This window comes from Peromyscus eremicus, chromosome 8a, assembly GCF_949786415.1.
Source record: "Peromyscus eremicus chromosome 8a, PerEre_H2_v1, whole genome shotgun sequence".
NCBI lineage: Eukaryota > Metazoa > Chordata > Mammalia > Rodentia > Cricetidae > Peromyscus > Peromyscus eremicus.
Genome location: NC_081423.1, coordinates 83,462,199 through 83,482,513, shown reverse-complemented (window position 1 = coordinate 83,482,513; position 20,315 = coordinate 83,462,199). Strand labels below are relative to the sequence as shown.

The window sequence follows — 20,315 nt, the reverse complement described above, 5'->3', positions numbered from 1 at the left end:
GCTCTACCACTGAGCTAAATCCCCAACCCTGGGTTTTTTGTTGTTTTTTTTTTTTTCTTTTAGATTTATTTTCTTATGTATATGAGTACTTTGCCTGCCTGCGCGCGCGCGTGTGTGTGTGTGTGTGTGTGTGTGTGTGTGTGTGTGTGTGTGTGTGTGTGTGTACACATGAGTGCGCACTTGCCTGGTGCCTGCTGAAAAGGGAGATCTGGAATTGGAGTTAGAATTAGGAGCCACATTGGTGCTAGGAACCAAACCAGGGTCCCCTGCATGTGCTCTTAATGGCTGAGCCATCTCTCCAGCCTCATTATTCCATTTTTAATTATTTTTTCTTTTCTTTCTTCGAGACAGGGTTTTTCTGTGTAACAACCCAGACTGGCCTCAAACTCTCAGAGATCCTCCTGCTTCTGCCTCCCGAGTGCTGGGAATTAAAGACGTGCGCTACCACTGCCCGGCTTTTTTTTTTTTTTTTTTTTTTTTTTCTCGAAACAGGGTTTCTCTGTGTAGCTTTGCGCCATTCCTGGATCTCGCTCTGTAGACCAGGCTAGCCTCGAACTCACAGAGATTTGCCTGCCTCTGCCTCCCGAGTGCTGGGATTAAAGGCGTGTGCTACCACCGCCCGGCCGCCCGGCTTCATTTTTAATTCATAACACTGCCCCTTAGACAAATGGAGACATGTTCTGAACAAAGGCTAATTGAGTTTTAGGTAGCAGAAGGCCTGAAAAATTAATGCTGTGCGCCCTTCCACGGGACTCTGAGCTGCAGGGACAGCTGCTCTTTACCTTCAGCAGACCTCAGAAACTAGAAATATTTATTTCAGGCTCCACCGGACTGGCCCCTGTGGTCAGGAATGGAAAGCACCTGTCAGGTGTTGCTGCCTGGGCTAACTGGCGACTTTGAAGCCTGTGGCTTGAGTAGCCTCTGCTCCCAACAGTCGTCTTTCTGGGGCTTGAAACCACAGCTGGCGTCGAGCGCCCCCTACATGCGACGCACGGAAGCGGGCGTTGTTAGAGTGCTTGCCGAGTACCCACAGGCCCTCCTCCGGGGGAGGACGAGCCGCGCTCCGGTGGGTGACTACCCGGTGACCTTGAGCGGGGCGGGAGTTGGAACCCTCAGGTTTCCTCCCGTCCCGACGCCACCTGGCCTAGCTCGAGGTCACGAGTGCTCGCACGGCGGCTGAAGGTGGAAGGGGCCGCTCACCGCAGCCAGCGCGGACGGCCCAGGAGCCGGCCTACCGCGGCTGGCGGAACTACGGGGTCCCGGAAGGTTCGGGCGCTTTTCCTTCCGGAAGACTTCTCCCGCAGCCAATCAGCGTTGAGACCTTCACCGGAAGGAGGTGTCTCCCGGAGCAACCAACCGGACCACGGTCTTGAGTTCGGTGGCAGGAAAGGCCATGAGTAAAAGCCGGGCCGAGGCTGCAGCCGGAGGTAACGGCGGCGCCCACGGGGCCCGGGAGGGGAGCGGGCGAGGGGGTCAGGGCTGACCTCGTCTCCCACCTCGTCTCCCGCAGCCCCCGGGATCATCCTGAGGTACCTGCAGGAACAAAACCGGCCCTACAGCGCCCAGGACGTGTTCGGAAACCTGCAGAAGGAGCATGGAGTGGGCAAGGCGGTGAGACACCCCCACTTAGGGGGGTTCCCCCCCCCCCCGCTGAACTCCCGCATCAGGCTTGGGTCCCCTTTTCCCTGTCACCGGCGGAAATCTAATTGCCCCACCCTCCCCTCGGCCAGGCCGTGGTGAAGGCTCTGGATCAGCTGGCCCAGCAAGGCAAGATCAAAGAGAAGACGTATGGCAAGCAGAAAATTTATTTTGCCGATCAGGTGAGAACTCCCGCAGATTCTCACTCCCGCTTTAGCGTCCACCTGAGAACCTGTCTGAGTGAATCAACTCCCAGCATTTAACTAGTTAGGAGTGTTGAGGCACCTCACAAAATTAACCCAGCCTGTGCCGTAAAAGGGCTTCAGACATTGTGAAATCAGGTATGCACTGCCTGTGATCACACTTCGTCAGCGTTCATTTGAGGTATGGACAGACAGAAGACCCTGGCATTTCTGCGTGGAAGATCTATCATCGTCTAGCCCCACCCTCTCCCAAATGCTTTTCTTCTTCCTCTGCCCACTACCCCAAACGCATCAAATTTGTATTCTCCTACCCAGACTTCTCTCTGGATATTAAGTGTCAGTATCAATATGGCCAAAGAAGAATGCTTAATTCCTGCCCCCCTTCCCCCCCCCCCCAAACTGGCTTTCTAGCATTCTTTTCTAGGGGAACCACTTTTTCCCAGTTCTTGTTTTTTTTTTAACCTCACATGTCTGACAGTATGGTCATTTACCAATTATATCTGATTCCCCCCCACACACACACCTACCCCCTTTTTTGGAGGGCAAAAGGTTGAGACCGGGTCTCTATGTAGCCCAGGCTGGCCTGGACCTGGCTCTCTTGCCTCAGCCTCCTGAGTGCTGAGTTTACAAGTGTGTATGTGTATTACCAGGCTGGCTCAAGTTTTTTCCTTTTTGAATCTAACTTGTCTCCGCTGCTCTCTAACAGATCTCATCCTGGATATTGTAGCCAGAATGATCTATCTAAATGCAAATCAAGGGCTGGTAACATGGCTCGGGCTTCACTGTACTTTTAGACCTTCTGAGGCATTTCGTCTATTCAGCTCTGTAAAACAAGAGCAGCCATAGGAGAGATAACTGAATGGACATGGCTTATTTTTTTATTTTATTTTTTGAGACAGGGTTTCTCTGTGTAGCTTTGCGCCTTTCCTGGAACTCACTCTGCAGCCCAGGCTGGCCTCGAACTCACAGAGATCCTCCTGCCTCTGCCTCCCGAGTGCTGGAATTAAAGGCGTGCGCCACCACCGCCCAGTGAAGGATTTGACTAGCGGCTCCTGTTCAGATTCGCCTTGCCCGAGTGTGCAGTCCAAACTGCCTGCTCTGGCGTTCCCATCCTTTCTAAGCTACCCTCAGCCTCAGCTGATGAGGCTCTTGTTGATCCCCAGCAGCCCTCTATTAGCAGTACCTCTCAAGGAAGGAGCCCCTTCCTCACACAGGACCCACTGAGCCTCTTGCTCTGGACGTTTCTCCACTTCAGAAGGAATGCTGCTTCCTTTAGACGATGAGCGATTTTAGCACTGAATGGAAATATATTTCCTATTTTTGGGTTTTTTTTTGAGACATGGTCTCTCTACACTGAGCTCACTTGTCTTTCTCCTCTTGGCTGGCAGGACCAGTTTGACACAGTGAATGATGCTGACCTCCACAGCCTGGATGCCAAAATTGTGGCCCTCACTGCCAAGGTGCAGGGTCTACAGCAGAGCTGCCGCCACATGGAGGCTGGTAAGGCTGGGAACCCCTCCAAGGTGCCATGGTTTGGAGGCCACAAATTGCTAACAGAGTGGTTCCTTGTCTGCAATGTCTTATTGCAACCAGGCCTCCTTTGCCAGGTGCCTATGCTATTGCACTGAAGTGCAGAATTACTCATGGCTTTTGTGTATGAAAGGGCAAGGCAGGGGTTGGGGATTTAGCTCAGTGGTAGAGCGCTTGCCTAGCAAGCACAAGGCCCTGGGTTCGGTCCTCAGCTTGGGGGGGGGGGGGGGGGCAAGGCAGGCAAGCCACTTGCTTTCCCTGCCACGATATGAGCACACTGCATTTCCACTTCTTTAATTACCTGTACATCAGTCTGCTCAACTTTATACACCATTGTTGCTTTTAGATGGAGCAGGAAAGAACAACAGAAAACAAACTCATCATGCTGTAAGGCTTTGTCTTGAGCTTCTCCAGAATGTGAGGTCCTGTTCTAGAGAGGTCCCAGAGCACCTGCTGAGCAAGACAGAATCCCTTCCTCACTCAGACTGCTAACTCTGGGGGCATGTGGTTTCAGAGCTGAAGGAATTAACAAGTGCGCTGACCACTCCAGAGATGCAGAAAGAGATCCAGGAGTTAAAGAAGGAATGTGCTCACTATACAGAGAGACTGGGGAACATCAGAGCAGCCACCAACCACGTCACGCCAGAAGAGAAAGAGGAGGTGAGCTGGGGGGCTGGAGGCTGCCTGTGTGGGGCTGGAGCGAACACGGGGCGCACAGACAATTACTTTTCTTCCTTGCAGGTGTACAAAGAAAGGCAGAAGTATTGTAAAGAGTGGAGGAAGCGGAAGAGAATGGTGAGTGAGAACCCCAGGGTGGCTCTGAAAGCGTGGGAAGTGCCAATCACCAGGGAAATTTCTGTGTAAAATGATCCAGCAGGCAGTGCCCTGTACTGCTCCTGCCCATCTGAAAGGGGCTTCATTTCTTGTCAGACCACCGAGCTGTGTGATGCGATCCTCGAAGGATACCCCAAGAGCAAGAAACAGTTCTTTGTAAGTGACTCTTTCTCTTGCTCCCCTGGGATCTCTGCCCAGAGGACTCCTCCATTTCTTTCCTTGCCCCACAGGAGGAAGTTGGGATAGAGACAGATGAAGATCATAATGTCAGGCTCCCAGACCCCTGAGGGGCCCTTGGGGACTGGGAGCAGATGTCCTGGGCTGGCTGCCTTGTTGAGGAGGCCTTCTAACTGTTCTCGCTGCTCTCCACCGTGAGTGGTAGGGAGGGAAGTACAGAGCTGGTGATCAGAAAGAGATGGTCATGTCCGTTTTGTTGTCCATGTCACAAAGGCCTCCACAAGGACTTCACAACCTTCAAGGAAAGTATCTGGAATATTTATTGTAATATAATTTGATATAAAAATACTTAATTTCCTCTGGATTATCAAACCTCCCAGATATCAAACCTGGGGGAGGCAACAGGGAACACGGGCGAGAAAAGTACAGAAAGGTGGTCACACACTAACATCTGAGAATCCCAAGGTACCACCCAGGCCTACCCCAGATGACCTGAGCGTCTTCTGTATCTATCTCCCAAGTCCTAGGAGAAATGTGGGAGGTACACAGATACATTACACAGGAAAAGCTGGGGTGCTTTGGAGGTCCAGTTAGAACTTTGGGAAACTACATATAACAAAAATATACTGTTGACATTTAGAGAACAAATTCAAAGATGTAATTCTGTGCGGCACCTGCCTTTGGGAAGAGACAGGGCAGGAGCTGACAGTACACTGCTTCCTCTACCAACACAGTATGGTTGACTATGAGGGACAGCAGGAACCTGGCAGCCTTACCCTGAGCTGGCTAGAAAGCCCTGGCCTTACTTAGTACTGACCACACAGCCCTAGCATAGGAACAAGGTGGCCTTTTACCCTTCCTGGCCATGGGACTATTTCTTTTCCTTTTTTTCCAAGTCAAAAACTGCCAAAATACCCAAACTTGAGCCAAGTGTTGCCCAAGAGACCAAGCAGAGGCAAACAATTTCCAAATTATATATGTAGATTGTGAGCATAAACCCGATGGTCAGAGAAAGGGCTGAGGGGCCAGGGGTTCTGTGAGGTTCCCTGAACAGACTCTTGTCCTAAAGACTTTTCCTAGGAAGGGGAAGGTGGGGTGGGTCAACATTGTGGGCAATATAATAAATTAATGAGAAGCTTCCACAGAACTCAGCCTCACTGAAGCTGAAGTGGGGCCGGGCAAACCAAACACCAAGTAGAAACCAGCTGACCGGTGTGAGGTGTTGCAGTCCAGTCTCATAGGCCCAGCAGTTCCAAACAGACCGAAGGCCTCTGCCCTGCAGGTTTCCCGAAGCCGTCAGTAGAGTTGGGTTTTCAGCTGATGTAGGACACCAATCACAATTTCTCGTAGAGTCTAGGGAAGAATAGTCCGGTAATAGCACGGGCCTTTAAGATGCCTGCCTAGCCCAAGCACGCTCTTGAAGAGAGCATTTAAAACAGTCACCTAAGGGCTAGACACGCAGCTTGGTGGGGTACTTCCTAGCACTCAGAGGGGCTGGTGAGATGGCTTCGCCAGTGAAACCTTGTGCCATGCAAGCCTGGTGACCTAAAGTTCCATCTCCCTGGAGCTCACAAAGAAGTGGAAGCAAAGAACTGACTAAAAAGCTGTCCTCTGACCTCTCCGTGTGTGTCATTGCACACTCAACAAGGTGTGTGTGGGGTGTGTGTGCTAGAGATAGCTCATTGGTTAGAGTGCTTGCTCTTGTAGAGGACCCAGGCCTTGTTCCTAGCACCACATGGTGCTAGGAACTGATGTGGTGGATATGGGTGTTCACTGTTACAGTGTTCAAAGTATTTCACATGAGCCGGGCAGTGGTGGCGCACGCCTTTAATCCCAGCACTCGGGAGGCAGAGCCAGGTGGATCTCTGTGAGTTCGAGGCCAGCCTGGGCTACCAAGTGAGTTCCAGGAAAGGCGCAAAGCTACACAGAGAAACCCTGTCTCGAAAAACAAAAACAAAAAAAAAAGTATTTCACATGAAAGTGTTGATTAACATGAAAGGAGAAATCTGAGAAAAACCAGCCAGGCCTCAAGTGCAGAAGACAGCACAATAAAAAGCCCTGGGTCTACAATGGGGTGGGTGTGTCCTGTAATCTGCATGTTTCTAGAAACTTTCAGTAACTGCTGCTGGCTTCCATACAGGACAGCCACGAAGTAGAGTGGCTGATGAGTCACCAATGACGTGGGCCAAAGCTAGACCAGGCACTGAGGGCTCACATCATGGTTGCCAGACGAGATCTTTACAGGGCTAGGCAGCAAAGAGAAACAGAATACTAAACTTTGTAGACACCCTGTAGAATCCCAAAGGCAACTCCACTGCTTTTCTGAATGGCTTGGACCACTTTGCTTGGCGGTAGTAAGAGAGCCTCAGACCCCATGACCCCTGCTGCCACATACCTGTGGCTCACAGTGTTCCTCAATCCAGCTGAAGACACAAGCTGACAGCTCCTGGAAGCTTGCCACAGAGATAGAGGCATTGAAAGACTGGAATAGGGAGTCCATGATGCCTTGAAACACATTGAACTTGACCTGGTCAGAGACCTGGTCCTCTCCCTCATGAGGGTTGTCCTGATGTGCCTTCACAATTTGCTCATAGTTCCTGAAAGCATACAAGTATGCAGAGCTGAGCAACAGCAGCCCCACCAACCTGAGACACATGGCGGGATAACCCAGTGGCCACCCCAGAAGAGTATTCCTAGAGACCTTTGGGGGTGCAATCAATAGCTGAACACTAAGTCAGAACTGTGACTCGTTGCAACCTACTCCTTGTTAACCTGACAGGTGTTCACTTCCTGTATGTCTGCTGTATGTAAAAGGCTAATGGGGAGGGACATAGTCCTGCCTTACAGCAACTACCTCGGAGTCAGTATTGCCTACATGCATTCCCTGATACAGGCTCTGAACAAGACAGAAGAGGACTGGAGTTGACTTCAGCACCCCCTCAGCTCAGCGCCCCCCTTACACTTTCATTATCTTCAGGGCTGTGACGTCCTTGCGCAGTGTGGATACCTCCTCCTCCTGCTTTTTCTTCTCCTTGTGTAAAAACTGGATGTAGTCGATGGCTGGAATAAGGCCAAGAGAGGGGTTGGGAACAGGAAGTCTGAAGCAGGAGGCTGGCTCATTTTGTTTCCCCTTCCCCTATAACCCAATTTTCCCATTACAGCCACCCCACCTGGGTCAGACCAGGTACCAGCCACTCCTGGTCACTACTACTACCCCTGCCCTGTGGCCCTGGCCATACTCTTCTGTAGAACGATGGCTTTGCTGAGTTTTTGGGAGCCAATGGAGAAGTCCTGCTGCTGGCAGGTAGGGACGATGGTCTGAAGATCATCATAGCCTCTCTGTGGAAACAGCAAGGAAACAGGTTTCTGAACTCAGGAAGAAGCCAGGCCAGCACAAACTTGATACCAATTCCATGCTCAAAAACTCAAAGCACAGAGGGCTGGAGGAAAGCCCTACAGGCATGGGACTAGCCCAGCTCCCTCTTCCTGCAGACTCCTGGGGCTAAAAGGGACAGGGCAGGGTGAATAAGACCCACGCAGAGTTCTCCCTTGCTGCCTGGGGTACAGACCCCCCCCAGTCACCTTGATAGCATCCCTCCTCTTCTGTTCAGCTTGAGTGTGTGCACGCCGCCTCCGGTCTTTGTAGGATTCCTTGTAGGACTCTTGCTGATAATCACTGTCCTCATCATCTAGACTCAGAGATGGAGGCAGGGACAGGTCACTTCAGGGTCCACTGAGTCCAGCAAGCCCACTTTTCCCTAGTTGAAAACTTGGTGCCCAGAGATGGTAAATGCAAAGAACCTAGTATCTTGGATGAGGTGAAAGATAGAGACTCAGGCTTGGCACTGCTCCAGACTCCCCATGCAGACAGTGGAGCTCCCTATTTAGGAAAGACTAAGGTGATGGCATAGCTATGTCTCCCCAGGTCTGTGGGGAGTGTGTTGCTGCCTACCTGTGTTGGGGACGGAGGAGGCACTGGTGGAGCCGATGCTATTAGCTCTGGACACTACACTCCCCTTGTGGGTGCTTTCTACAAAAAGCCCTGGAAGAAAGAGGCCTCAGTCACCTATGGACACAATGGCTTCAAAAGCTGACCTCTCCCCCTCAACTCCAAAGCTGCCCACCACGGGCCACCCACGTCATGCTGCAATGCTCCTGTTTCTAGTGTCTACACTGCCCACAGGACCAATTTCTGGCTCACAAGGGGGCATCTGGATGCAATGAATATGACCAGCTGTCACTATTTCCATCATTTCCCGTTCTAAGGCAAAGAAACCAGGTGTGACCCATGGTTGCTTCCTGCCTATCCTTCAGCTCCTCCCTCACTTCTCAAGCCAGGACCTTGGCGCAGTGACAGTGGACTGTGCTCAGGTGTGGCTGGCAAGACCACAAAGATCTACAGAGCTGAAACAGGTCATTCCTGACGCGAAGACGGTGGAAAAGGCACTCACCAGGGTCCAGGCTGTTGTCACTGTAGGCATACTCGACCTGCAGCATCAAGCAAGGGAGAAGCCTGTCAGACCTTTGTCTCTAGGAAAAGGCACATGCAACCCGCAGATGCACGTACCACAGTTGCGGGGACCGCTCAATGGCTCTCCCAAAGCCAAGCCTGGCTAGGCCGCAGGGGCGCCGCCCCCTCTGTATGATCCCTGCAGCCCCCGCCCCACCTCCCAGGCACGTCCCCTTTGTCCCCCACACACATGCCTCACTTGTCTCCCCACCTTGGCACACGCCGGGTGAGAGCTGTCTTCTCTGCAGCCCCGGGGCCCGGACAGCAGGGGAGACTCTGGGGATAGTTGGGGAGCCCCGCGTCTTCCGGAACCCCTACGTGCACGAGCCCGACCCGCCCTCCCCTCGCCGGCGTGCGCGTCCGCGGAGCTTGCCTTGACCCAAGGGTCCTCGGGAGAGGCGCCCGGCTCCGTCATCGTGGACCTACCGAACCGGAAACAAGCCTGCGGACTGGCCCCCAGCCTCCGGGAAGAGGCGAGGCTCTATCACATGATCCAGCCCACCAATCCGCAATTGCGGTCATGGGCGGGGCGAAAGGGCCGCGCTTGCGCGGCTCCAGTTATTAAATGCCTGCTGGCGGTGGCTAAACCTGACCAATTCGCATTAATACAGGCAATGTAAACAGCCGTGGGCCCTGCTCGCCTCCAAATGAGAATCTAGAATGGCAGCAATTTTCTGTTCAGTGAATCCCTCTCAAAAGGATTGTCAAGGGATAGAGGTGTATTAGTTCGGTGGTAGAACCCCTGAGAGCCCCAGCACCACTCTCAAAAAAGCATCTGGACAGTGTGACATCGTGTACGCACGCGCACGGCTGATCGGGCTGGCAACCACAGCAGGGTCAAGAACTTCCCGTGTCACATGATCTGATTCAATGAGGGAACAACGCCACCCAACACCCAGCTGGTGTCTGACATGGCGCTTGTTTAATTAAACCTTGTAAAGAGGCTTTGAAGTTAGGCTTATAGGCAGAACAATAGTAAAGTCTAACACACTAAGCACATCGCTAGTCACTGATAGGCTGACTTCAGTCTGGCTAGCCTCAAAAGCCACACTTAACCACAGCATTCCCTGGCTTCCAACTCAGGCCTTGTCCCTGACTGTGGAGCCTGAGAATCCAAAGATACCCAGAGGCACTGGAGCAGGAAGGAGAAACCACACAGGCAGCCTTGGAAACATCTTTAATTCGGTTACTGGGTCCAGTGTTTCCCACAACCCATCAACGGTAGACAGACGTCACACATCCACCACTAAAGGGGACAGAACCCTAGAGGGGACTGCTCCCCCACTGGCTACAGCCTCACTGCTGGCCAATTCCAGCATGCTAGGCAGACTTCCGGGCTTCTGTCTGCGTCCTGCACAGCTTAGCTTGAAGCCCTTAGGCCTGCCACAGGGTGAACATCGAGGCCCCCATTCCTCCTCACCACCGGATTTGTTAGTTCCAGGGGCCACTTTGGTGCCACAGAAAATCCATTGTCAGTTCTTGGTCTGGTGGGTCTTAGAGAGGCGCTTCTGTAGAAGAGTCCAGGCCTTTTCCACCTTTGGCCAGTCCAGAATGGTAGAAGAGGACAGGGTCAGGGAGACAAGCATTGGACCGTCCCTCCCACAACTTTCCCTCTGCACCAACCTGTCGCTGTGTGACATGTGGTTCCCACAAGGTACTCAGGACCACATGGCTCTGCTCTACCATCTGCTGCCCGCTCATCTGGCTCTGCAGCCGGCTCTGAGCCGCTGCCTCACTCAGTCCATCCCTCTCAACAATGCGTCGTATGGCCTGGGCACGGATGACACACTGATCAGGAAGGATCCCAGCCCAGTCTACTGGATCAGAGCAGGAAACTGTCTGCAGTGGGCTCAGACGGGGTAGAGTAGGGTCCAGATACCTCAGTCTCGGGGATGACAATGGTCCACACCTCGTGCACCATATTCTGCCAGCCGGCTTCCAGCAGCATAGCAGCATCTATCACACACACAGACTTTCCTGTGGGGAAAGCCTAGTCATTGCCAGCAGCACCTTGACACTTGCTACCTGTCAGCACACCAAATGTAGTGAATGGTCCCCCTGGGGCCAAGGAAGGTCCCAAAGGGAGTTGCTGCTTAACTTTCCCACTCTGGCTGCTCCCATCATCCCTCCCACTCACCCTTAGCCACAGCCAAATCCATCTCCTCTCGGGCCAGCTTTGCGATAACTGGCCACACAATGTCTGTGAGGATCTTCAGCTGCTTCTGGGGAGGGGGACAGAGAGAGGGGGGCAGAGGTTAGCGTCCCTGAGAAATACATCAGCCTGGGAGGTGGAGGCTGGGAGAAGATGAGCAGAAATGGACTTCCTGTGCCAGACCAGGGAGTCCACTGAATCTGCCCATGGATCTGGCAGCAGCTACAGAACTCTTGAAGAGGTGTGTGTATGTGTGTGTGTGTGTTTACCTTGTTGCCAAACACTCGGCTGCCCAGGACCTTCCTATTAATGGTGCCATCTTTATGAAGAATATCTGGGTGACAGAGAAAGAAGACTAAGCAAAGGAGCCAGGCCATCTTCTCACCTCAGTCTACCTCCACAGTCAGTACCTGCTCCAAAGGCCTCCACCACAGGCTGGTAGGCAGGGCCCCCGGGAGCATAGGCCCGATGGCCCAGAAGGTCACTGTCAATGATATATGCTCCCAGGTTCTTCAACCGCTGAGCTACTGAGCTTTTCCCAGAGCCACTGATGCCTGTCAGCCCGAGCACATAGAGCCCAGATGGGAGCTCTGGCCTCTGCTGGAGATAGGGAAGTGAGACCTGAGTTACCAGGGAGTTCAAGCTCACACTTCCAGTAGCGAGCCTGATTCTATCCTCCAGCATTTCCAACATGCGCATTGAGTGAAGAGGAAGGCAGGCAGGCAGGCAGGCAGGCAGGCTTACATCTGGAGGCTGAAGCAGGTTTCCCAGAATCCGCTGACGGAAGCTGGAGGAGCTGACCTTGTCCTCTTCATTTTCACCGTGACTTTGGTCCTTCAGCAGCTGTATCTGGTATAAGGCAAGCTCCTCCTTGCCCTGAGGTAAAGGGAGTAAGAGAAAGGGGGATGAGGGGCTGGAGGCTCAGAAGTTAAGAGCACTGGCTGCTCTTCCGGAGGTCCTGAGTTCAATTCCCAGCAACCATGTGGTGGCTCACAACCATCTATAATGAGATCTGGTGCCCTCTTCTGGCATGCAGGCATACATGGAGGCAGAATGTTGTATACATAATAAATAAATCTTTAAAAAAAAAGGGGGGGATAAATCTGGAGCCCCAATGTGCCCTCTATTTACCTACCCCTCTCCCCCTCCAACGCTTCCCCTGAACCCTCCCTTCCCTGCCCTGGGGCCACAGTACTTCCAACAGGCCCCCCCTCCCATTCCCTCTGGCAGTCTCCTTCAGGGGTTACATTCTCAAGGCGGAAGCGGTTGACGGCCATCCCCCCACGATAGGTCTCCTCGCTGACCACCAGGAACTCCAAGGTAGGGTCAGACCCAGCAGGCCCATAGGGGTCCAGCAGGGGGACGATATCAAAAGTCAGGGAGGGCTTGATGTCCACCAGGAACTCACTCAGATGGTCCACACGCTCTGCATAAGGCTGGAGCAGCTCAGGGAGCAGCTTGCCTGGTGAAGGAACCAAGAACACCAGTGAGATCTTTCCACCGGAGTAGACACGCAGGCCCATTTGGGGAAGAACGTCCCTAGGTACAGAAATCTCCCCAAGCAGTGGCAGCAAGAAAGGGTGAAACTGGAACAGTTTTGGGGGGCGAGGGAGACAAAGGGGAAGAAATAAACAAGCAGCAGACACTGCAAGGGCTGCCAGGTACCCAGAACACAAGCCACCAAAAAATGACTACAGAGAAGCAGTGCCAGTAGGTATCAGCTAGGTGGAGAACTACCCCATCCTTAGAGTTGATCACTTGGAGAACCATAAAGTGCAAATTCATTGGTTCCCATCTGGGGAGTTCGGACTTCAGCAAAGGTGACTGACCCACGCACGAAGAATACCACACGTATTCATCTAACGTAAGTCCCATAGCAAGAACATGTCGGGCATTGTGGCATTTTGTAAGGGTAAGACGTGGCCCTACCCTTCCTTGATCTTGGCATTGGGGGAGCCAAGAAAACTGAATGGGTGTCCTCCATTGCCCTAATCCAGGTTCCCTCTCACTCACTCTTCAACAGGTCTTTGTCTGCTACTCCCACCACAAGCTGCTCCTGGGCCAGCACACATGCAATACTGAGCAACACTTTGTGGGCATTGTGCAAGCGGTCAAAAGTGCCACCCACGGCCCCACGGTGGTAGCCACGCACAGGCTGCTTTGGAGATCTGGCAACTGGGGAAGCTGGCCTTATGGTGGAGGGTAAGGGAGCGTTCAGGGTCTCCACAGGCAGCTCTCCAGTTCCATAATCCGGATACAGCAAGATGGAAGACAGCTGCGAACAACAGCTGTAACAACTGGTGGCATAACGCTCTAGATGTTGTTTCACCGGGTTGTACTGGCCCCCATCCAGGGTCTGGAAGTCCGTCAGTACTACTTCCGGAGGTTGGGCCAGATTCTGGACGGAGGGCAGAACAGGGAGAAAAGTGCTCTTGGTTTGGATATTGGTCAGGAGAATTCTGACGTCCAGGTGCCTGAGCAGGTCGGCGCCGGTGTAGAGGTGTGTGATGAAATCCAGAACTTCAAAGGTGGCCTGCACGGGGCTGGCTTGGGGCTGAGCGGGACCCCCCAGGTCCATGCCCGGTTGCAGGTGCACATAGAGGGTGTGACTGACCAGGCCAGCCGCCGAGGTCAGGATGGGAGACAGACGTGGGGCCAAGGTGGCCAGCGGCGTTGTCAGCACCAGGAGGCCAGAGCGGAATACGGCCATGCTGCCCAGGCCTGCAGACAGTCAGGGAGACGAACCGAGAGTGACTAGGCGGGCAGCGGCCGGGGCCTGCAGGGGAACTCGGACGCAGGAGGAGGGACCTGGAGCAGGGCAGGGGGGCGTTCGCTCATAGAAACCGGAATCGAGGCAGGGGGAACCTGCCGGGAACCCCTGAGTCATGGGGGCTGGGGCTTCAGGAATCCTAGCCCCTCTGGTTAAACTGAACCGGCATCTGCGAAGACTGGAAGGCGGGGAGTAGAGGGGACGCCGTGGCTCGGGCCGCTTCCCTACTCACTGAGCTCTTGGGATTCTGCTTCTACTTACACCGCCGCGGAGGCGTCCTAGGCTGCGGCCCGGAAGCACTACCCTCAGACTTCACAGCACGGAGCTACGGGACCTCAGAGCAGTCAGACGGTGCAACTCCGAGACACGGAAGGATTCTCCAGAGACTTCTGGGGCGGGGCGGGGCGGGGTGGGGCGGGGAGGGGCGGGGCTAAGCGCAGGGGCTTCGGGGTTGCGCGAAACCCTGGCACCGGATTCACTTAGGCTGGCAGAAAGAGGGCGGGGCCCATTTCGCGGATTCCTATTGGTCTTTGCTTGCCGTGGCTTGCTAGGAGACTGTGACAAAGCCAGGACCCCTCCCGGCGTCCCTTCTCAATGCCAGTGACGGGGACAGTGGGGTCACGTTGTTCTGCTTGCTCCGGAGTTCCCAGCGAAGCTACTAGACAGCTCTACCACATCTCCATTTCCACACAAGGGAAATTGGGCTTCTGAGTGTTTTGGCAGACCTAGGGGCGGGTCTCGTGGTTTCCGTAGGACTCTGAGGTTTGTAAGGACAGGCAAGAGGGCGGTCTCAGCGTGTTAGGCCTGCAAGGCTGCCGGGGGGCAATGGGAGACCTAGGGTGAGGATTCCCGGCGAAGTTAATGAGGGCTGGAAAGTCTAGTGGAGGGGAAGCCAGAGAGTTATCAGAAAACTTCTCAGGTAAATCATCCACGGAGATAGCAGATAGGAGAGCAACCCGGCCTCGAGATTCGTGAAAAGATCGGAGCTTTGATCTGCGATCCCAGCTTTGATCCCAGAAGGATCGCTGCAAGTTTGAGATTAGCCCCAAAGCCCTGGACGGGGCAGGTGCTGACAGACAGGCGGAAAGGAGACGGAAAGACCTGTAATGTGCTGTGGTCCGGAAATCTGGCCTTGTAAAGTAACTAATCTGTTAAGGAGTCAAGCTTCTTGCAGAAGACAGTTCAAATTGGATTTTAGAGAGTTTAAAGGAGTCAGGGCAAAGGTTGGGGAGGTGTTAGTCTTACATCTGGCACTGGTACTTTGTTTGTTTTGAGACAGAATCTCACTGTGTAATCACACAGCGTTGCTTTTCTTAGGTAAGTGTCTATTTAGTGCACTGTCCTGAGCATAAAGGATAGAACAGAGAACAAAGTTCACTGAGGTGGATTTGTGGATGTCTTGGGATGGGATGAATAAACAATAAGTCCAGAATACGTGCGGTGGTGATCACACAATAAAGAAGACTAAAACAAGGGGACGGAACTATACTGGAGGGGAAGGAATACTTTTTTAGGTAGGGTGGCTCAGGGAAATAGCAAAGACTTGACAAAGAAAATAGAATCGGAAAGCTGGGTGGTGGTGGTGCACACCTTTGATCCCAGCACTCTGGAGGCAGAGGCAGGAGCATCTCTGTGAGTTCTAGGACAGCCAGGGCTACACAGAGAAACCCTGTCTGGGGGCGGGTATGTGTGTGGGGGGGAGGCAATGATGGTATTAACAGGCCAGGAGGACAGAAGTGTGCACAGATAAAGAAGGTGACATAAGGGTCACAAAGGTTGCAGGGGCTGGGGAGATGGTTCATGAATAAAGCCCAGAGGACCCGAGTTCAGATCTCCAGATGCACATAAAAGTATTGCCTTGATGTCCTCCTGTAATGCCAGCACCAGGGAGTCAGAGTCCTAGGATCCCTGGGAGCAAGCTGCTAGTCTAGACAAGCTGGAGTCATGAGCTCCGGGTCCAGTGAGAAATAAAGACTCCTGACTTCAACTGTGGACCTACACACACACACACACACACACACACACACACACACACACACATACATGGGAACACACAGACACATGCACAAACAAAAAGTGAAAAAGAAAAAAAGACACAGGAACACCACAGAAAGTCTTGAGAGCTTAGGGTCAAACATTAGATTTTATTCAGATGGAGGCAGCAGAACGTATCTTCCACCCTCAAACTTTGAGGAGGTCAAACTCTGCTTTATGAAGCAAGCTCTGTCCCCTGAGCTAGACTCCCAGCCCAGGCAAGGGTGTTTTAAGCAGATAAAATTAGCCTCCCCTCCCCCCAGCTTTTTTTTTTTTTTTTTTTTTTTTTTTTTTTGAGACAGGGTTTTACTATGTAGCACTGGCTGGTCTGGAACTTACTATGCGGACCAGGTTGGCCTTGAACTCACAGAGATTGGTCAGCCTCTGCCTCCCACCAGTGTGTCTGGTGTGTGTTTTGGTTTGCTCTTTTTGAGACAGGGTCCCTTGTATCCCAGGTTGGCCTTCAACTTACTATGTAGTGGAGGGATGATCTTGAATTTCTGATCCTCTTGCCTTTACCTTTCAGATTCTGAAACTACAGGAGTGCTACTTACTAGGTTTGTTATTATTATTACTTTATGTGTATAGGTGTTTTGTCTGTCTGTATGTCTGTGTACCACATGCATGGCTGGTGCCTATTGGAGCCAGAAGAGAGCATCGGATCCCCTGGAATTGGAATTACAGACAGTTGTGAGCCACCATATGGGTTCCAAGAACTGAACCAGGCTATTCCCTCTTGAACAGCAGCCAGTGCTCCTAACCACTGAGCTTTTTCCCCACCTCCCTCTCCTCACGGCTCTCTAGCAGCCCAGACTGGCCAGATCCTCTCGACTCCACTTGTGGAGTGCTGGCATTAGGGCTGGTTCCGTCTGTATACATTTGGCTCTGCAGGATGCATTTAAAGAAGTCACACTAGGGCTGGAGAGATGGCTCAGAGGTTAAGAACACTGACTGCTCTTCCAGAGTTCCTGAGTTCAATTCCCAGCACCTACATGGTGGCTCACAACCATCTGTAATGAGATCTGGCGCCCTCCTCTGTGTACATAATAAATAAATAAATCTTAAAAAAAAAAAAAAAAGTCACACTAGGAAGTCAAACCTAGTGGCTCAGGCCTGTACCCCCAGCACTTTCTGGGAGGATCAGAAAGTTCAAAGTCATCCTCAGCCACATAGCAAGTTCAAGGCCAGCCTAGGCTACATAAGACACTGATTCAACAACAATTGGGCTGATCCCAATCATTGCTGGCAGTTAAAATCTACCCCAACTTGCTTGCCCATCTGTTGAAAACATTTACAGTTCAAGTCTGAAGACCTGTGTTCAATTCCTGAAGTCCATGGTGGGAGAGAGAACAAAGTTATCCCTGACTTCTGCACTCTGTGCCATGGTGGAATGTGCCCCCCTCCAAATCATGCTCAATGATAATAAATACATTTATTGGAAGAAAAAAACCTTAACCTACACCTCGGTCTATCCATATTAGCTCAATCTTGACCCATGAGGAAGTTTGCACTATTTAAAAATGATTCTGAGCCGGGCGGTGGTGGCGCACGCCTTTAATCCCAGCACTCGGGAGGCAGAGCCAGGAGGATCTCTGTGAGTTCGAGGTCAACCAGGGCTACATAGTGAGCCCCTGCCAAAAACAAAACAAAACAAATTCTAAAATAAGAAAAAGGAGACTTTGTTTCTTAGCTCTTTTGTTGGTAACATTGTTAGTCCTGACCCGGTTTATCAGCTGCCACCCTAGGGGACGCACACCCTGGGAGGCAAACGAGGGCACCGGAGGTCGCATCCCGGTCCCCAGGGGCTCTGGCCCCAGCTTCAGGGCCCTCCTGCGCCTGCAGATCAGCGAAGGCCTCGCGGTGCATGGCGGTGACGTAGCTGCTGCCGCTGGGATCCTCCGTGCGCATTCGGGTCAGTGGCTGGAAGCGGTCGGTGGAGAAGTAGCGCAGCGCGGGCCGCGGGGCTCGCAGAGCGGTCAGGAAGAGCTGCGGAGGGAAGAGCAGCGCGGGTCTGTGGGGGAACTACTGGGGGTGCGCCACCGTGCCCCACCCAGAGACTGAGCTCGGAGGCCCCGTTTGCACCCACCTCTGTCACCTCCTCTGGGTCCTGCGCTTCGCTCAGAGTTTGCTCATAGCCACGCTGGTAGTGCGTGAAGAGGCGGCGGGTCTCGGCATCTGCACGCTCCAGAGCCCCGCCTGGGCCACCCTCTAGCTTCTCATAAAAGGCCGTGTGCACCGGCCCGCACTCGATGAGACTCACGCTGTGGGAGCAACAGCAATGACTGGTTGATGGCGGTGACCACAAGCCTGGCCCTAGCTCCTCCACAAAGGGAGGACACCGAGAGGGGCTGTGCCCAGGTGGCAGGTGCTGGCATTACCAGAGCGCTTGCAAAGCCAGATGCTGCTAGAGAAGGGCTCCCGTGGCCATCCGGGGTCTAGTCACCTACTCGCTCTGTTTACCCATCCCAATATGCCTTAAGAGCTGGAGTGGCTCGTGAAGTGAGATTGCCTGTGCTGAGCTCCCTGTATAGAGTCTGGTACACAATGTGAGCTGGGAAAGGAGAACCAGAGGCATTGCTCAAGAGTGTCTCCAAGATCTGGGACTGGGGTTCCCAAGCTTTAGAGGGTTCTGGAGGGCTGGTGACTCACTGGACTCCAAAGAGCGGCAGCAGGATCGCCAGACTCTCGCACAAACCTTCGAGCGCGAACTTGCTGGCACAGTAAACTTCGTGGAATGGCAGCCCTAGGAGGGGAGACAAGGTTGCAGAGACCCTGGCGCTCCTCGCCCTGCTCTGCACCCCTTACTTACTTACTCGGTCCCTTTTGCTCACCCATCAAGCCTCCTACACTCGCAGTCACTAGCACACGCCCGGAGTGGCGCCTCTTCATGTCTGGCAGAAAGGCCTGCAGCATCCGAACTGTCCCGACCACATTCACGTCCAGCACAGCACCCACTGCGTCCAGCTCATGCGCCTCCAGCGGACCGAAGAGGCCCCGGCCGGCATTACACACTGCAGGGAGAGAGAACAGACATCGTTCATACACTGATCTCTCCCCTCCTGCTAGTGCTCCCGTGGTTCCCTGAACTCGGGACTTCCCTGTTTGGTTGGGCACTGGGTAGTAAAGACTCCTATTACATGTGTTTCAGGTAGGCTTACCCAGCACATCCACACGACCCTCGGACACACATGCCTGAGCAGCGGCCACAGAATGTGAATCCCTGACGTCCAATTCCAGTGTCTCCAGGGAGCCAGGAGGGCATCCTCGAGCCCGGGCTGCCTCCAACAGTGGTCCCTGTGCCTTCAGGTCCCTCATTGTGGCATACACTAAAATTTGGGAGGGGATAAATGACTCATCACCCTGCTTACCTGTGGGGGCTCCTCCCTGGCCTCCATGCTGGTCCCCTCCTATACCTTTAAAGCTCTGGGACGGGTCAGAAGCCAGACGAACAGCTAAGTGCAAGCCGATCCCGGAGGAGCAGCCGGTAATGAGCACTACGGTGCGGTCCATGAGGAAGAGTACTGCAGCTCAGCTCGAAGGGTCCTAGTGGCAGGTTGGGGCTGGGTATCTGCTTGGCTAGGTTCCTGCCCCCAGGGCCCCCACCCCTTGTTGTGTCTGCCGCCAATCTCAAGGCTGAGTCAGGTCCCTGGCAGGCTCTCCCCACCCTGCTGTGGGTCAAAGCAGAGAAAAGGACACCAAACTGCCGTAGCTGGTCAGGGTAAGGGGGAGGGGCTCTCTAAGGAGCAGCTGGGTTCTCCAGTGCTGCAAACTGAGCAGCGCTAGGCAGGCCTGGCCACAGGGACAATACTTCTGCCCAAGGAACGTCTTGTTTTTAGACAAGGGTCTCACCAAGTGGACCAGGCTGGCCTCAAACTCAGAGGGATCCACCTGCCTCTTGCCTCATGAGTGGCAGGATTAAAGGTGTGCACCACACTGCTCAGCCTCATTTTTGTTTTTTTTGAGACAGGCTATCTAGTACCCGGGTTGCCTTCAAGCTCATAATACAGCTGAGGTTGGCTTTGAACTTCTGGTCTTCCTGCCTCTCGCTCTTCAGGGTTGTTATTCCAGGTGCGTATCACCATGCTCTCAAAGGACCATTATAATTACCAGCTTGCTGCTGTACACCTTCTAAGGTTAGGGACCAGTGTTAAAATGGGGAATCAGAAGTGAGGGCCAGAAAGAAATGCCTCCACACCAGGGTCCACACATGCACCCAAACCCTTCTAGACATACGCGCAGTACATGGTACTTGAGTTGAATAGGCCAAGCTGATTCAGCAGTTTATTGTTAACCGAAAACAGTACTTTAACCCCCAGATCTGGGGTGGAGGAACAGAGCAGCTTGCTGCAGGCCGCAGGAATATATCATAAGAACTCAGATGGTTATGGCAAAGTCACTACCTGGAGGAATCAGGGAATTCCTCCAGAGGAAGCCAAATCCCAAGGAGTTTTTCGTGTTACTTGGCTT

At 53.1% G+C, this 20,315-nt stretch overlaps 4 protein-coding genes across 6 annotated transcripts; 1 reads left to right on the top strand and 3 right to left on the bottom strand.

Moving 5' to 3' along the window:
* Positions 1-1,301: 1,301 nt before the first annotated feature.
* Positions 1,302-4,746, top strand: Psmc3ip (PSMC3 interacting protein). The gene is made up of 8 exons (XM_059271818.1): positions 1,302-1,427; positions 1,511-1,611; positions 1,731-1,820; positions 3,230-3,341; positions 3,886-4,031; positions 4,113-4,166; positions 4,302-4,361; positions 4,436-4,746. Exons 1-8 carry the CDS (start codon positions 1,394-1,396, stop codon positions 4,490-4,492), a joined length of 654 nt encoding a protein of 217 aa, XP_059127801.1. The 5' UTR covers positions 1,302-1,393; the 3' UTR covers positions 4,493-4,746.
* On the bottom strand, positions 4,679-9,371 carry Mlx (MAX dimerization protein MLX). 3 transcript variants are annotated; one of them, XM_059271816.1, is made up of 8 exons: positions 9,266-9,370; positions 8,834-8,870; positions 8,335-8,424; positions 7,965-8,071; positions 7,622-7,721; positions 7,343-7,442; positions 6,778-6,979; positions 4,679-5,735 (listed from the first exon to the last, which is right to left on the bottom strand). In XM_059271816.1, exons 1-8 carry the CDS (start codon positions 9,305-9,307, stop codon positions 5,679-5,681), a joined length of 735 nt encoding a protein of 244 aa, XP_059127799.1. In that variant the 5' UTR covers positions 9,308-9,370; the 3' UTR covers positions 4,679-5,678. The 3 variants fall into 3 exon arrangements, with proteins under 3 accessions (XP_059127799.1, XP_059127798.1, XP_059127800.1); XM_059271815.1 differs by having other exon boundaries at positions 9,104-9,322; XM_059271817.1 differs by lacking the exon at positions 8,335-8,424 and having other exon boundaries at positions 9,266-9,371.
* A 683-nt stretch (positions 9,372-10,054) lies between these two features.
* On the bottom strand, positions 10,055-14,200 carry Coasy (Coenzyme A synthase). The gene is made up of 10 exons (XM_059271814.1): positions 14,076-14,200; positions 13,058-13,765; positions 12,292-12,506; positions 11,789-11,920; positions 11,455-11,644; positions 11,314-11,378; positions 11,030-11,114; positions 10,772-10,869; positions 10,516-10,662; positions 10,055-10,427 (listed from the first exon to the last, which is right to left on the bottom strand). The coding sequence occupies exons 2-10, from the start codon at positions 13,752-13,754 to the stop codon at positions 10,365-10,367; spliced, it is 1,692 nt and encodes a 563-aa protein (XP_059127797.1). The 5' UTR covers positions 13,755-13,765; positions 14,076-14,200; the 3' UTR covers positions 10,055-10,364.
* Positions 14,201-16,167: 1,967 nt separating this feature from the next.
* Hsd17b1 (hydroxysteroid 17-beta dehydrogenase 1) lies at positions 16,168-19,786 on the bottom strand. Its single transcript, XM_059269738.1, has 6 exons — positions 19,262-19,786; positions 19,007-19,174; positions 18,680-18,859; positions 18,498-18,591; positions 17,935-18,109; positions 16,168-17,834 (listed from the first exon to the last, which is right to left on the bottom strand). The coding sequence occupies exons 1-6, from the start codon at positions 19,356-19,358 to the stop codon at positions 17,559-17,561; spliced, it is 990 nt and encodes a 329-aa protein (XP_059125721.1). The 5' UTR covers positions 19,359-19,786; the 3' UTR covers positions 16,168-17,558.
* Between the last annotated feature and the right edge of the window lie 529 nt (positions 19,787-20,315).